Source organism: Elephas maximus, chromosome 17 (genome assembly GCF_024166365.1).
Source record: "Elephas maximus indicus isolate mEleMax1 chromosome 17, mEleMax1 primary haplotype, whole genome shotgun sequence".
Classification (NCBI taxonomy): Eukaryota; Metazoa; Chordata; class Mammalia; order Proboscidea; family Elephantidae; genus Elephas; species Elephas maximus.
In genome coordinates, this window is record NC_064835.1 from 21,661,585 (window position 1) to 21,679,666 (window position 18,082).

Consider the following 18,082-nt stretch of genomic DNA (forward strand, 5'->3'; position numbering starts at 1 on the left):
GACTGAGTAAAACTGTCCCATAGGGTTTCCAAGGCTGTAATGCATACAGAGCTGACTGCCACATCTTTCTCCTGCGGTGTGGCTGGTGTCTTTGAACCACTAATCTTTCAGTTAGTAGCCGAGCTCTTAACCACTGCACCACCATAAAACCCCAGCACCACCATAGTTTCTTTAAAAAGATTCTAACACCTCTTAAACATAGCAACATTTTAAACATTTGAAGATAATTATCACATGCTACGCGTATTTTTTTTTATTAGTTATATATCCCCAGGTTTCTCAGCTATTCCTCAAAACACAGGTTTCTAAATATATTTCCTGAAGTTACCTAGTTTCTCTATATGTCTGAGCTGAACACTTTAATCCAACTTTTACTTGAGTATTCAGTGGAATTATGAATTTCTGTTTTTAGAATCTCTTTGTGTTCTTTGCAAATGCAGACTAATGATATGTAAATCTTTGTAAAAATCTACATCACACTGGGGACCCGTATTGCACTTAGACTGAAATCCATTGTATGTTGCAGGTACATGCTCTACCAATCCTCACCGCTGCAATCTTTAACTTCTGTAACAAACAAGCTCAGAATATATGATTATAAAATCTGACCAGCATAGAGGACATGTTATGTTTGTCTTCCAAATTTATGTCCTTATATTACTCCACTGTGATTGTTCAATTAGAAACAGTAAAAGATAATCCCTCACCCTTGGTGAAGCTGTTGAGACATAAGTGTGGGATCAGCCAGGCAGTTATGGCCCTGCCTTGTAGTCTGCATGAAGGAAGCTGGGACAAAGAGCCACAAAGTTTCAAGATGTAAAGGTCTTGTTAGCTGTCCAGTTCTTCAGCTTTTTGAGTTAGGATTCTAGAAAGAAACATAACCAATACTAGTATTAGCAGTTTTCACAGATTTCTGAACACTGTGTTTATTAATTATAAAAAGCATTCACTACATTTCCTTATTCAGAGTCAAATGAAAATGTAATTATTATGCCTTTTAATACATATGACCTTAATGTATATACATTGAATATAGGAGCAAAAGAAAATAGTCTTTAGAAAAAAACCACTAGTAGCATTGCTTCTGACTGACCAAAAAAAATTAAGAATTTGTGTTTTCTCTTAAAAATTTATGTTTTTATTTATAAGATCCTTGAAGTCTGTAACTCCTTCTTTGGTCAAACATAATTATTGGATTTTCCAGAGTCACAGAAGAGGCTCAAGGAATCTCTGGAATATTAATCTCTTCTGATGAGGGAGTAAATAAGGATCTCCACAGAATCACTTTCTCGCCTCCATACATACACACATGTGCATACACTCACACGCGTAGGCTGTGAAATTATTTTCTTGATTTTAGACCTGCTGAGAGGATAATGGGCCATAGAAAGCATTCATTATTAACTGAGTTCATCCTTTCTGGGCTAACAGAGCATCCTGAACTCCAGCTGCCCCTCTTCCTCCTCTTCCTAGGAACCTGGCATGGTGGGGAACCTCGGTATGGTCACACTGTTGGGCTCAGGCCTCACCTGCACATCCCCATGTACTATTTCCTCAGCAGTTCATCTTATGTTAATCTATGCAGTCCACCGTCATTACCCCCTGAATGCTGGTGAACTTTGTGACAAAGAAGAATCCCCTCTCCTATCCTGAACACATGACTCAGCTTTATTTCTTTCTTGTTTTTGCTATTGTGGAGTGTCACATGCTGGCTGCAATGGCATATGACTGCTATGTTGCCATCTGTAATCCCTTGCTTTATGATGTTTCCTTGTCTTATCACATCTGCTTCTGGCTCACAGTGGGAGTGTATATTTTGGGCAACATCGGGTCTACAGTTCATACAGGCTTTATGTTGAAACTCATTTTCTGCAAGACTAATTTGGTTAACAACTATTTCTGAGATCTTTTACCACTCCTGGAGTTATCCTGCTCCAGCATCTATATCAATGAATTATCGGTTCTGGGTCTGAGTGCATTTAACATATTGACTCCTGCCTTAACCATTCTTGCCTCCTACAGCTTCGTCATTAGCAGCATTCTCCATACTTGCTTCACTGAGGGCAGGTTCAAAGCTTTTAGTACTTGCAGCTTCCACGTCTCAGTGGGAGCAGCATTCATGTACCTGCCGCCATCAACTCTCAGCTCCAGAGACCAAGGGAAAGTGACTTCTGTGTTTTATACTATTGTCATGCCCATGCTGAACCCCATGATCTACAGTCTGAGGAAAAAGGATGTCAAATTTGCCCTGAAGAAAATTCTAGAAAGTAGAGCATGCTCATGAATTGAATCAATGCTGTCATGGTCTAACAGAAACAGGCCTTTGGTTTGCTGATATATGTAATTTGTTCAGTTAATTCATGAAATTTGTGGATTCTTTAGGCACCTGTCCACAATTCCATTCAGTCATCTCTTCCTTCAAACCTACATTATACAGACCTTATAGAGAGAAATACAGAGAATAAAATCAAAGTCTGCTCAGGATTACAGGAACTGTAGTTTCATTTTTTAATAATATGCAAACTAAAAAGAACAATGATGATGATAATGACAGTAATATACATTATGGAAATTTTATAAAATGTCAAAATCTGTATCAAACGCCTTAAGTGTATCACTTTATTTAATATTTGCAATATTCCTCCAGGGCAAGAACTAATAGTATTCCCTTTGAAAGATGAAGGAATTGAATCCTAGAGAGTTTGCATAACCTTCCTTGAATCTCAAACAAAAAGCAGTTAAGCCTGGAAACACACCTGGGAAGATTGACTCCAAGATTCATGATTGTATTCAAGTGCTACTCAGACCGAATGTAATTGTAGGAGGTCTAAAGACTCCCTAAGTGTTCTCTACACACTAAGCATCACTAGCTCCCTATATGACTGTGCTGCTGACCTTCGAATATGTTGTTGTTATTGCTGGGTGCCTTCACGTCAGTTCCAACTCATAGTGACCCTGTGTAAAACAAAAAACACTGCTTGGTCCTGTGCCATCCTCACAATCATTGTTACACTTGAGCCCATTGTTGCAGTCACGGTATCAGTCCAGCTCATTGAGGGTTTTCTTCTTTTTAACTGACCCTCTACTTTACCAAGCATGATGTCCTCCAGGGATTTGTCTCTCCTGATAAAATGTCCAAAGTACATGTGATGAAGTCTCGACATTTCCCTGGCTGTATTTCTTCAAAACAGACATGTTCATTCTTCTGGCAGTCCATGGTATATTCAGTATTCTTTGCCAACATTCTAATTCAAAGTTATCAATTCTTCTGAGGTCTTCCTTATTCATTGCCCAGCTTTTGCATGTATGTGCAGAGATTGAAAATACCATTGCTTGGATCAGGCACACCTTAGTCGTCAAAGTGACATTTTTGCTTTTTAACTTTAAAGAGATCTTTTCCAGCAGATTTGAACAATGCAATATGACATTTGGTTTCTTGGCTGCTGCTTCCATGGATGTTGATTGTTTATCCAGATAAAATGAAATCCTTGATAACTCCAATATTTTCTCCTTTTATTGTGACATTGCTTATTGATCCAGTTGTGAAGATTTTTGTTTTCTTTACTTTTTGGTGCAATCCATACTGAAGGCTGCTGTCTTTGATCTTCATCAAAACGTGTTTCAAGTCCTTTTCACTTTCAACAAGCAAGATTGTGTCATCTTCATATAGTCCAACTTCTTGGATTATTTGCTCATCAAATACATTGAATAAGTATGGTAAAAATGATATAACCCCAAAGCATACCTTTCCTGACTTTAAACCACGTAGGATTCCCCTTGTTCTGTCCAATGGACTGATTCTTTGTCTATGTACAGGTTCTGCATGAGCACAATTAAGTGTTCTGGAATCCCCACTTTTTGTAGTATTATCCATAATTTGTTATGATCCACACAGTCAAATGCTTTTGCATAGTTAATAAAACACAAGTAAACTAGTATTCTCTGCTTTCAGCCAAGATCCATCGACATCAGCAATGATATCCCCCATTCCAAATCCTCTTCTGAATCTGCCTTAAACTTCTGGCAGTTTCCAGTTGTCAGAGTGCTAGAAATGCTTTTGAATGATCTTCAGCAAAATTTTACTTGTGCGTGCTATTAATGATATTGTATTCTGTTTGATTACCTTTCTTTGGCATAGGCACAAATATGGCTGTCTTCCAGTCAGTTGACCAGGAAGATGTCTTCTGAATTTTTTGATATAGACTAGTGAACATGTTCAGCACTGTATCTCTTTGTGGAAACATCTCAGTGGGAAAGGGAAATAGAGAAATTAAGTGGGCAATATAAATTACAACCAAAGCCAGAATGCTCTGAACGTCAAACACAACGTGACTAATCTTGAAGTCAATAGAAAATGAAAACATACAAAAAAATTTTTCAGTAAGGGTACAAAATGTTAATTTCAATATTTCCCAAAGTAAAATTTTGATAGCAGTATGCAAACATAAAATAAATAAATACAATAACTTATAGATGGCTCAGAGACAACACTCAATATCAAATCACAGAAGAAGCAGACCATGATGGCTTCAGCAAGCTCCCAAAACAAGGAATCAGGAAATCTTCTGGAGGAAGACAACTTTCTGGAATTACCAGTGGTAGAATACAGAAGATTAATATGCAGAACTCTTCAAGGGATAAAGAAGGCTATGAGGCAAAACTCAGAACAAGCCGAGGAACACATAGGCAAAGCAACAGAGGAACTTAAGAAGATTATAGAAGGGCATAATGACAAATTTAACAGGCTTCGGGAATCAATAGAGAGATAGAAAACAGAAACCCAGAACAATAAAATTTCACAAATAGATAACTCAGTAGAAAGTCATAGGAGCAGCATTGAGGCAAAAGAAGTTTGAATCAGTGAGATTGAAGATAAAGCACTTGACACCAACTTATTTGAGAAAAATCAGATAAAATGAATTTAAAAAAATGCAGCTGCCCCCACGTCATTTTTACAAGTGGTAATTTACTACTCAGTCCAGCGGAGTAAAGCAGAGCAGGACAGACTCCTGCTAGGGCTCTACCATAACTTTGGTGCTGACTCTGGAAAATTCCCTAACTCTGTTGCCCTTCTCTTTCCGGTGCTGGAGCTCTTGGAGCAGTCTTTGTAGATCCAGCCCTGCCTCTGCTTTGAGGAACAATTCTGCCTTTTGGGAAAAAAAAAAAAAGAGGAAACATTTAATCAACTTTAACTGGGCCTCAATGCAGCTTTATCTGGGTCTCAGTTTCAAGTCACCCTTGCTGCTATGTTGTTTTCTCCTTGTCCACATTTCTGATAATAGGGTCTTACCTTTGTTGCCTGGGCCTAACTCCCTCTCTGCGTCACCTGGTTATGATCTTGATCCCCCTGGACTGAGGTTCTGCTTACTGTTTTCATTCTGCCTCGTGATCCCTGCTTCTTGTCCCTGGATACACCTGGAGAGGATTCACCTTTGTTCTCTATTTTCTGATTTTTGTTTTTGTATGGGTCGTTCTTTTTGTAGGTAAACTATCTACTGCATCTTCTAGAGTATCTAGTGCTTACTAAAAGTTATACTCTTCCTGGACTTTGACCTGCTTGTGATATACAAATTGATACTGTAGCTTGCTTGATGGTCTGGCTGTATCTCTGACCCTGCTAGACTGGTGATCTCCCCCTTAGTATGTGGCCCATTCCGTCTGATTCCTCCCAGTTTTCTAGCCTGATTGGTTACTTGGTTACCTGATCCATAATCCACCAGGTTACATGCATTGATAGTGGGAATGGGAGCAATTGGAAGCATGAGGGAGCACTTAGGAATTAGTGATGACTGAGGACATGAAGTCATTCAAGACAGTTTCTTAGAATTCAAGTCCCCGATGTTCAATCTCGTCTCTTCTCAATAAAAATAAATGAAATATAGGTTTTGTAAGTTTTATTTCTACATTTATTACTTTCATTCTTCCATCATGTGACTCACACCATTAAATTTCCAGGAAGCTTGGCAATCGAGCACTTTCCCATCAGAAATTATTTAATCAATTAATGAAAATGCAGTGGTTATCCAGTTGATTCTGACTCATACTGATTACATGTGTGTCAGAGTAGAACTGTGCTCCATAGGGTTTTCAATGGCTGAATATTCCAAAGTAGATTGTCAGGCCTTTCTTCCAAGGTGCCTCTGGGTGGACTTGAACCTGTAAACTTTCAGTTAGTAGCTGAGAGTGTAAACCATTTGTACATCCCAGAAACTCCTTCCCACCAGTGCATGTGGGGCGAGGAGGGGAGAAAATGGCATATTAAGATATTTGGCACCCAGTAAATAGCCATGCTATTCTCTCTCATTTTTCACTCACACTCCAATTTTCTCCCCACTGAGTTATTGTAGATAAAGGAAAGAACTTATATTTGGTGGTTTTCCCCATTCTCCAGCTCTGACAACAAACCATAAAGCACGTGTCGCTGGATCAAGAATGTTTTGCTATTTATAATTAGAATGTTTTACTGAAAGATTAGTTGAGGAACTAGTTGCTGCTGGAATATGCCAGTGAGTTGAATACCTGGAGTAGAGAAAAAGAAATTAAAGGAGATAAGTTTTTTATTTCTCTAATTGAAACAAAGATGTTGTAAATATTAGGCAAATTTTATTTCAAATTATACCATTGCTGGAGAGCTCTCTTTAGAGGTATCTACAGAATTTTGTTTGCAGCTCTGGGAGTCAATCACTGTGAAACAAAGCATGAGCTGAACAGGCTTATCTCTCTTTCTTTCTTTCTAGCTCTCTCCCAGGTTATAATGTGAGGCCATAATCTGGTCATAGAATACAAGATAAAGGTAGTAATCACTGTAAGAATGTAAATAATACTTCTACAAATCTCTACAATGGATCTCTTTATAATTCTTCTCTCTTTCAGGGACAGCTACTTTCTGTATAGAGTCTTCTTGGGAAGCAGTGCTGATGTAGTGGAAAGAGAGTTCAGCTTGGGAATGACTGACTCTTCTACTGTCTAACTGTAGGAAAGCCATAATTGGTCTGCATTCCAATGCCCTTACTTGTGAAACAGAATTAATTATTGGGAGAATTAATTAAACTAACATGAAAGTTCATTGGAAAACTAAAGTAACCATACACGTAAGACAATATTAATTAAGAATATTTGAAAGTCAGAACTAGTAATGAATTTATTTTTCTTTGTGACTCAAAAGGAGTGGTTATACCATCTCAGACCTGAGAACAGTTCTACTGGTTACTACCATTTTACCCTGGTTAAGTTGCTTAGATTCTCTGAGCTTCAATTTTCTACAAAAAGTGGGGGAAATAATAATGCCTGCCTCATAGATTACTGGTGAGAATTGGAAGAGATAAGGCATGTAGAGAACTCAGCACAATTCCAGGATATGTCAAATACACAGTAAATGTTAGCTATTATTAAAACTGGTCTAATCACTAAAACCCCCCAAAAGATTATTTCCATCCTGTGAGACCCTGTCTGAGTAGCATCTGGACTCTCTCCATGGCATGTGTCTCTCCTCTTTTAAAATGCTTTAATAACATGTTCGGTATTACAGTAGTTACTTTGATAACTACTCTGACCATGTTCATAATTGCTTTTGCTATGATGGTTACCAGAATTATTATCGTTAAGTTAAAGTTCCACTTATATTATGATGGGTTATATCACTGAGAAGTTTTACAATATAAATAAAAACAAATATTTCAGCGTTAGAATTTTAAATAACTGAAGTTACTCTTTGATGTTGAGAATCCTCTTAATGGCATACATGAAAGATCATGAAAAGATGGTCTTCTTTATACTTTCTTGAATATTTCCAGTAATAAGACACTAACTACCTCATAAGATTGGTTATTTTATTGATGCACATTTTCTAATCATTAAATATTCCCTTTCTTCATTGAAAATAAATCTGCCCATGGTTCCTGGGTTTCTGCATGGAACAATTAGTAACAAGTCTACCTATGAGTCCTACAAGTATTTGAAGGCCATAGTAATGTCTATTTCTCTTCTTTGGTGGAAAACCTAAATCTCTGGGTTTTCATAGAAGAGCAGTTAAAATCACAGCCAAGTGGTTAAAATTATTGACTTTGAAATTAACGAGTCCCAGCTCTGTCACTTGATAGTTGTGTGGTATTTTTCAAGTTATTTAATTTGTGTTTCTGTTTATTTGTCAAATAATATCACCCACCTCATAAAGTTTCCTTTGGAGAGTAAATGTAATAATGAATTTAAGAATTTAGTACAGCACTTAGCACACAGTGTTTTCAATGAATTGTGTACTGAATATTAGCTATTATTTTAGTCATTCATTTTGCTTTTGAGATGGTTTACCATTCCTTAATCTATACTGGTCGCCTCCTATTAATGTACATAGTATGTCAACGTTTCTGTTTAGAAGTACTGACCCAAAGGGCACATAATGATAGTTGATATATAACAAATAATTACCACATAATTAGGTTTCTGCCTTGAATATTAATGCTTATTAGAGATAACTATATCGGCACACATGGGACCAGGGAAATCATTGCTGGTGTCAGAAGGATCCTGGCTGAAAGCAGAGAATACAAGAAAGATGTTTACCTGTGTTTTATTGACTATGCAAAGGCATTCAACTGTGTGGAATATAAACAAATTATGGATAACATTGCTAAGAATAGGAATTCCAGAGCACTTAATTGTACTCATGATGAACCTCTCCATAGATCAAGAGGCAGACGTTCAAACAGAACAAGAGGATACTGCATAGTTTTAATTCAGGAAAGGTGTGTGTCAGGGTTGTATCCTTTCACCATGCCTATTCAATCTGTATGCTGAGCAATCTGGGCTATATGAGGAAGAACAGAGCATCAAGATTAGAGGAAGGTGCATTAACAACTTCTAGTATGCAGATGACACAACCTTGCTTGCTGAAAGTGAAGAGGACTTGAAGCATTTATTGATGAAGATCAAAGACTACAGCCTTCAGTACGGATTACACTTCAACATAAATAAAACAGAAATTCTCAGAATTGGGCCAATAAGCAACATCATGATAAAGGGAGAAAAGATTGAAGTTGTCAAGGATTACCTTTTACTTAGATCCATAATCAACACCATGGAAGCAGCAGTCAAAAATTGCATTGCATTGGGCAAATCTGCTGTAAAAGACCTCTTTAAAGTGCTGAAAAGCAAAGATGTCACCATGAAGACTAAGGTGTGCCTGACCTAAGCCATGGTGTTTTCAGTCGCCTCTTACATATGCGAGAACTGTACAGTGAATAAGGAAAACTGAAGAAGAATTGACGCCTTCAAATTGTGGTGTTGGCAAAGAATATTGCATATACCATGGACTGCCAAAAGAATGAACAAATCTGCCTTGGAAGAAGTACAACCAGAATGTTCCTTAGAAGCAAGGATAACGAGAGACTATGTCTCACATACTTTGGACATGTTGTCAGGAGGGATCAGTCATTGGAGAAGGACACCATACCTGGTAAAGTACAAGGTGAGCAAAAAAAGAGGAAGACCCTCAATGAGATGAATTGACACAGTGGCTGCAACAATGGGCTTAAGTATAGCAATGATTGTTAGGATGGTGCAGGACTGGGCGGTGTTTCGTTCTGTTGTACATAGGATCACTATGAGTCAGGACCAACTCGATGGCACCTTTCTAACCACTCTCACCTTCCAGTTGCCCTACTGTGGTCCCAATCAGGTGGACTTTTACTTTTGTGATATCCCAGTGATGCTGAAGCTGGCCTGTGTGGATACCTCAACCCTGGAGATGGTGGGGTTCATAAGTGTGGGATTCATGCCCCTCAGCTGCTTCCTCTTCATTCTCACCTCCTACAGCTGCATTGTCTATGCAATCTTGCATATCCGTTCTGCAGAGGGCCGACGCCGTGCTTTCTCCACCTGCAGTGCCCACCTCACTGCCATCCTTCTTTTCTACATGCCGGTGGTCCTCATCTACCTGCAACCCACCCCCAGCCCCAGGCTTAATGCAACTGTTCAGGTCCTGAACAACCTGGTCACTCCCATGCTGAACCCCTTGAACTACAGCCTGCAAAACAAGGAGGTGAAATCATCTCTAAGGAAGACCCTACATCATTTGAGCTTCCTTCCTGAACAGCTGTAGAGAGAGATCAATAGCTAACATTTCAATCTTAATTCACATTTTATAAAACATTTTTATATGGTTCTCACAAAAAATTTTGAATTTTAGAGCACAAGTTTTATTATTATTCCCATTTTACAATGTGGGGACTAAGAGTTAAAGTGACTTGTCCAAGGACACATATAGAAGGAATGGCAGAATGAGGACTTGAGAGCTGGTTTTCTGACTCTGGACCTGGGCTGTCTCGAGGACATCATATTGCAGTTCATGGAAGAAGGGAGCTCTTCTCAGTAGAGAAAAAAACTCATATTTCATGTTTCTTAATCTTTAATTTTTTCAGTTTCCTACGTTGTCTCCTTCTCTTCTTTTCTCCTTCACCCTGAAACTTTTACAGCTTTTCTGCAGTGCTTATCTTCTCAAATGCCTGCATTGGATAAAACCTCATTTGATGGTCTAGAGGTTATTGAAAAAATGGGATGGGTGCATCCCTTTGGCTTCAAGTAGTGCCCTGTGGCTTCTGAACCATAAATATTCTGAGTAAGGAGAAGCACTTTGGGTTGGGAACTGAGGCAGCTCTCTTGTGGGTGAAGCAGAAGTACCAGTATGCTACATCATATAAAAAACCTTATCTATTGGGCTTAGACATGGAGAAGGCAGTGTGTGAACAAGAATGTGGAGAGGGTGCCCCAACTTGACACTAAATCATTAATGATTATCCCACCATGCTTGAGTTTCTAGTTTCCTGATGAGATGGTTATGCAGGGCTCTGTCAGGTCCTGATGGAATTCACCGGGAACAGAGTTCACACTTTCCTTCCCATTCCCAGGCTGATTTTCTCATCATGAAATAAATTAATTTCCCTGATAGGATTTGGGTGGAAATTCCAAATATATGACTTATTACTTAATAACTCGTCTGACCAAATACCTGAATAAATAACTGAAAGGTAGTCAGATTTAAACCAACTAAAAAAAAAGAACGTGATGAGGGTAGAGAGGAGGAATCTATGGAGGGGTGACAGTACTGTGATTCAATGTTACAAAATCTGGAATTGCCTTTGTACTGTTCAGTGCAGCCACAGGGGGATGCTGGCTCCAACCTGCCATTGTTTTGTGTCTTTGTCTCCTCCATTTACTAAGAGTTTTTATTTGGTCTCTCTTCCTACATTTCTTAATTATTTTCTTGAAATATGTTAAGAATGGAAAGTGTGCTATTTCAATCTTGTGAGCTACTGTTCTCATGACTGAATTCATTGAACATCTTGTCATATTTGGGAATTATAATTGCTCTGAAGGTTGTTCCCACAGTAATGTAGGGAGGAAGGACCCTAGGAAGAGGGTGATGGAAGAGCAGGGGACAGGCAGAGGCAAGTTTTTTTTCTTGTTGTCTTGTCGTGCTCATAAAGAAAAATTGGAAATATGTCCTACATTATCAAATTTGTCGTATCTCAAAACTTTCCCAAGCTTCTTTGAGTTCATGCTCAAGAACCCTTCCCATTACTCAATTTCCTAGTTATAGCTGTTCAGGTAGGAGTCCCTGGGTGGTGCAAATGGTTGAGCACTAGACTACTAGCTAAAAGGTTGTCAGTTCAAGCATACCCAGAGGCACCTTGGAAGAAAGATCTGGAGATCTGCATCAGAAAGGTCACAGCTTTGAAAACCCTATGAAGCAGTTCTACTTTGCACACATGGAATCTCCACAAGTTGTAACTGACTAGACAGCAACTAAAAACAGCAACAAGCTGCTCAGGTCGTCAAAATGGAACAATTTGTGAAAATAAAAGGTGGGAGTCAAATTATTTTCATTTTTGTTCATTCAGATGTCATTTGATCAATAAGTCTGTGCTAGGTGTGGAGATGGGGACCCTGGGAGTGCAGTGGTCAAGAGCTCAGGCTGCTAACCATAAAGGCGGGCAGTTCAAATCTACTAGCTACCCCTTGGAAAACTAATGGGGCAGTTCTACTCTGTCTTATAGGGTTGGTATGAGTCAGAATTGATACGATGACAATGTGTTTGGCTTTTGGTTTGGCTTAGGTATGAGGAATGCACAGCTGAAGAAGACATGTTCCTGCCTGTCTTAGTCATCTAGCACTGCTATAACAGAAATACCATAAGTGGATGGCTTTAACAAAGAGTAGTTTATTCTCTCACAGTCCAGTAAGCTAGAAGTCCTAATTCAGCGTGCCGGCTCTGGGGGAAGGCTTTCTCTCTCTGTCAGCTCTAGAGGAAAGTCCTTATGATGGGTCAGTGTTCCCTTGGCCTGGGAGCATCTCAGGGCAGGAAGCTCACATCCAAATGAAGGGCTTTGCTCCTGGCACTGCTTTCTTTGTTGTGTAAGGTCCCACATGTTTCTCTGCTTGGTTCTTTTATATCTTAAAAGAGGTTGGTTTAAGGCACTATCTAATCTTATAAACCTCATCAGTGTAACTGCCACTCATCCATCTTATTACATCATAGTGAGAGGATTTACAACACATAGAGAAACCCCATCAGAAGATAAAATGGTAGACAATCCTGAAAACATAAGGAAACCATGACCTAGAGAAAACTGACAAATATTTTGGGGGGAAACAACTCAATTCATGACACTGCCTGATTGGAAAAGACCACTGGAGAAGATAAACTGATACATGCCTAACTAGAACATCCAAAATAAATACTATAATCTAGGTATGGGCTTGCTGGGGCAGGAGAGAGACCTCACAAAAGAGATGTTGAAGGTTGATATATATATGGAAACCCTGGTGGCATAGTGGTTAAGTGCTACCACTGAGAACCAAAGGGTCCGGAGTTCAAATCCACCAGGCGCTCCTTGGAAATTCTATGGGGCAGTTCTACTCTGTCCTGTAGGGTTGCTATGAGTCGGAATCGACTCGACAGCACTGGGTTTTTAGTTTTATATATATATTTATATATATTTTTTCTCTCTGGTAAGAATGACTGAGAAGTGTTTCACAGAAGAAGCAATGTACTTATCCATCTTTTGTTTTAGGGGTAAAAGATAATGCCTTGGGCAGGTATCGTTCAACTATTTGTCATCTATGAGTGATCAGCCTTGCCGAAAAACATTAAATTAACTTGACCGGATGTTTTTTAGGGCTCTTCCTCTAGCTCATCCCTTTGCCATGGAAAGAAGGAGTCTATGTCTATCTTCTTAAACAAATTGACCTCTTACCTGTTCTGAGAGATGCAGAAGTTACCATGTCTCTAAGTAACATCTGATCTATCTTTGCACCTAGGCAGGCCCAGAATACCAGGCCCAACCTGGGGATGTGGTGACCCAGGTTGGATTTGATGATGGAATTAGATTTTTCTGTGCTTTATAATTTAGGAGGCAATGTATAGGGTCTCTATGAGTTGAAATCCACTCAACAGCAATGTGTTTTTGTTTTTTTACTTTCTTTTTGGTAAGAAGATTAGGGTCCTTGGGTGGCACAAGTGGTTTGCACTTAACCAATAACCTAAAGGTTGGAGGTTTGAACCCACCCAGAGGCACTGTGGAGGAAAGTGCTGGTGATCTGCTTCTATACTTATACAGACAAGAAAACACTATGGAGCTGTTCTACACTGCAACATATGTGGGGTTGCCATGAGTTGGAATGGACTTGACAGCCACAGGTTTTGGTTTTGGTGTTGTAAAGGGATTTGAGTGAACATGTCTATGGGAGAAACCCTACACCAGGTATACCATCTAGTAAAATATTTAAAACACATGGGCAGGGCAAAAACAGAGAATCAAGGACTAAGACCAGAGAGGTAGGACAAGAACAAGAATATTGAAATAGAAGTTCAGAAGATGTTTTTAGGAGAATGGGCCACAGCAGCAATATTTCCTGAGACAATGATGTCACACATAGTCCAGGAAGGGCACATTAACCCTGACCCCATCTGGATTCTAGTTCATTAAAGTCCCACCTCACTGCCTTTAATGAAAGGCATACTTAATGTACAGTACTCCCACACTTTATGCACAACACCATTGTAGTGTCAGTCACTGTTCCTTTTTGTTCTTTCCTAAATTTGTAGAATAAGAGGTGTTTGTTTTGAATCTCTCCTATGTGTTTTGTTTTACCCATAGTTCCTAGAGACAGAAATCATGATGTGGCCATCCAAAGTGGAAACGTGTTCCATGGACACTAAAAGTGGAGCTGAGCTGATGACTCCTGACCTGGCATTGGGGGGATTGTGGAGAGAGATTCATGAAGGAGTGTTCACATGGTTAGAGGCCTGTGCTGTTTACTTCCTGCTCTCCCTGGGATCCTACTGATGTGTCCTAAAGCATATTGATTGAAGTGATTGAATGACTACTGAGAAATTCATGTTTTCATTCCCTTGCAGTTTTTTTGTAAGGAATATGGACTTTGGCTTTAAGAAAATAATTATTCAAACTAAGAGAATGACATTATCACATGATGTGCTAGTTCACTTAAGAAGGGTGATAACGCCAGTAATTATTGGAATGTTAAATTGTTGAGAAAAAAACCTAGCCTATCATTTACCACCATTTTATTTTACATTTCATCATTTAAAAATATTATTTTAATGTTCATTTCAGTAAGATTCTACAAAACAACAACATCAAAACATCATTGTTCTGCTGGATGTCTTACTTAAAATTTTGCTTTTATTACATATTAAATAATTAGAAAGTGACTTTTGTGGATGATATGTAAAATATACAAAGTATAATACAAATTAGTATCTGTGTCCCACCATCCAGTTTAAGGAAAAGAGTAGTGCTTTGCCTTGGAAGTTCCTGGTAAACCCCACCTAATCCTATCCCCTTCACAGCCCTAGAAGACATCATTATCCTGAATTTTGTGTTTCTTGCTCCTGTCTTGGTCATCTACTGGTTCTGTAACAGAAATACCACAGGTGGATGGCTTTAACACAGAGAAATATTTTTCTTTCACAGTCTAGTAGGCTACAAGTCCAAATTCAGGACGTCAGCTCCAGGTGAAGGCTTTCTCTCTGTTAACTCTGGAGGAAAGTCCTTGTCATCAGTCTTCCCTTGGTCTGGGAACATCTCAGCACAGGAACCTCGGGACCAAAGGATGAATTAAAAAAAAAACTTAGTAACTTTGTATCTGTGGAATTAACAATTAGACCCAACCTACCTCTTTAGTCTCTTCAAAGCCTTATGTTCAACTGAGAACACCCAAGTCTTTCTCACACACACTCTACTGTCAAGGTACACTGACATTCTGACACTTCCTTGAAGATATCACTTACCAATTTTCATTCCTTCATTGACATGTTCTTTTCATAAACATTTACTGAGGGCTTACTTTTTTTTTACTATGTGTAAGGTTTGTGCTAAGCTGTGGAGTTATAAAGAACTATATGTGTTATTCTTAAGAAGCTTCTAGTTAAGCATGGGAAGCAGATACAGATATGACTAAAATACAGTGTAATAAATGTTTAATGGGCATACACAAAATATAAAGTAATACAATGAAGGCAGAAATGAATAATCCTGTATAGATGTGTGGAAAACTTTTCAAAAAATTTAAAACAGATTCGTTCACAGTTCTGTCTTTATAAATTTTATTCTCCCTTCCCTTATTCCTCTACTGGACAACTTTTAGTCATCCTTCAAGACCCAAGCTTAAAAGTCATTTTTGTGTCTGTGTGACATTTTCCTGTCTCAGGTAGAATTAAGTTATTTTTTCTCTGTGTTTCAATTTTTCACCATGTCAAAAAGCGTCATTCCATTATGTCAAAATAAGATTGGCAAAACAACTTCCCAGTTAACCAGATGCAGGGAAGTGAAGAAAAGGAGACACATGGGTACTTACAGTTCAGAACTGTCAAATCCTTCACTGTTGAATGAATAAGCTAGATGACATTTTTTTTTTTTTTTAGGTCAATACCTCAGTCTATACATTTGTGATATGTCATTAAGTATAGCCTAGGAACAGACTTGTGTTGTACTTTGAGAAAAATAGTACTAGTTTATGCTGGGAGAAGTAAAAGAATCAAACAGGATTTTCATTTGCTCTTAACATATTTGAATTTTATAACTTTTAACAAGTTAATTGGCTAATTTAATTTGCTATTTTAAGTTGGTAAGATAGAGATATTTAAAAGTACTTCTTTGCTGCTCTAAAGATTGACTTAGGTAATTTGTTTATAGCACCTAACACTGTTATATTGAACATAATAGGGATTTGATAAATACATTTTCTTTCCTTCTCTTTTTCTTAAGAAATACATTGTCTTTAAGTAAAAATGAAATGCAATAGAAAATCAAATTTCAATTTACAATATTTTTCTTCGGAAACCAATACTTAAGAACACTCAGAACAGTGTATAAGAACATGCTGGGCTTTGTAGTCAGGTTGATCTGGGTTTAAGTTCCTACTTGGTCACTTCTAATTTGTATGGTTTTGGGTAAGTTTCCTGAGTACAGTTTCTTTAAATATATAATGGAAAGAATAAAAGTATCTAATTCATAGGGTCATTGTGAAGATCAAATGATGTCACGCACGTAAACAGCTTAGTGTGGGATTTGGCATATAGTTAAGAGCTTAATAAATGTAGTACGTATTGTACGTAATAAAGCATTTTAACATATTGATCTTACGTTTTAACTTGTGTTATTAACTTGTGTTGCATTGAGTAAGACTCTGTTCCCTATTGTAATTTTCACTGTTACTTTTCCTTTAAGTGATAATACTCACTGAGAATCATGGAAATGCTGACCCCTTGAACATATGATCCCACAAAGTGATAGACACTGGAATTATATTGGATTTACACAGTTTACATCAATTCAAACATCTATTTAGGCTTTAGTTATAACTAACAAATCATAGGCTGATGTAAATAGAAGCATAGTAAAGAATAAAAACAGGAAAAAAAAAAGTGCTCCCAATTTGCCCAAAGTAAACAAGACACAAAGTTCTCAGAAAATATCAGAAATGACGATACTGCTGCTTCTAATTACTACCAGAAATTGAGAATTTCTCAAAGGATTTTAAAGAAGCAAACATACACAATTAAATGTTATATGAGATTGAATGGAAATTAATAGAGGACAAGCTGATAGACTTATTAAAATTATAACTGTTTCTGGAAGAGGATAAATGAAAGCTACCATCAAGAAAGGTTCAATGCAAAATGTCATTGTGGTTAGCTATGGTGTATAGAGCATTTGCTGTGTGCTAAGCACTTTGCTAAGTTCTTTGCATTTTTATTTCATTTAATTCTCATACCAACTCTATAAAATACATATTTATTGTTATTATATTTATTTTACAGGTTGGAAAAATGAGCCTGAGAGTTTAGGTACTTTGATCAAAATCATGCATGAAGTGTGTGGTCCAGCTAGTATTCTGCCCTAAGTTTGCCTTACTGCCAAGACCCAGTTCTGCCACGATGCTTTCCATGTACAATGTATGATGTGTCTGTTGATAACAGCATGTGTTTTCTATGTTCATTCCTTTTCACATGGTTTGTTGAAAGTCAGCAATTTTTTTTTTGTTCCTTCAATTAGGTGTCGGAAAACTCCAGAGGAGAAACACATTTAGAGAAACTTTTCTTACCACTTACATCAGGCTATAGAATGTCCCCAAAGGAATCACTGAGAAGTGAACTTTTTAGTTAATTAATCTCAAAGGTACTTATTCCTGTGAGATGTATTTCATGCTCATTATGACTTTGGATTTATTTTCTCCTTAATTTTTGTTCCTCACTTGTGAGCTGTGTCATGGGACAAAGTGGATAGACGAGACTGGGAATTAGGTTAGGCAATGCAAGAAAGCTTGTTAAAATATTTATGGTCTTGGGGGTTCCCTTTGTAACTGCTATTCCAAAGCAAGACTAAACATACACACACATGCGCAGGTGCACACACACACAGATGCGAGCACACACACACATGCTCGTGCATGATTTATTCACATCAGTTTTCCTAGTATTTCTAAGATAAGGCTGATTCCTTCTAAAACAAACAAACAAACAAAAAAAGATTCCTATAACATCACCTTTCTCCTGGGAGTCAAT

At 38.0% G+C, this 18,082-nt stretch overlaps 1 protein-coding gene across 1 annotated transcript; it reads left to right on the forward strand.

The window, feature by feature from the left end:
• The first annotated feature begins 1,606 nt into the window (after window positions 1-1,606).
• LOC126061063 (olfactory receptor 149-like) lies at window positions 1,607-10,096 on the forward strand. Its single transcript, XM_049857432.1, has 2 exons — window positions 1,607-1,830; window positions 9,604-10,096. The coding sequence occupies exons 1-2, from the start codon at window positions 1,607-1,609 to the stop codon at window positions 10,094-10,096; spliced, it is 717 nt and encodes a 238-aa protein (XP_049713389.1).
• The last annotated feature ends 7,986 nt before the right edge of the window (window positions 10,097-18,082 follow it).

Coding starts and splice junctions, on each gene's coding strand:
- LOC126061063 (XM_049857432.1), top strand. CDS start 1,607: ATGCTGGTGAACTTTGTGACAAAGAAGAATCCCCTCTCCTATCCTGAA. Junction 1,831..9,603: donor TATATTTTGGGCAACATCGG/GTCTACAGTTCA, acceptor GATCACTATGAG/TCAGGACCAACTCGATGGCA.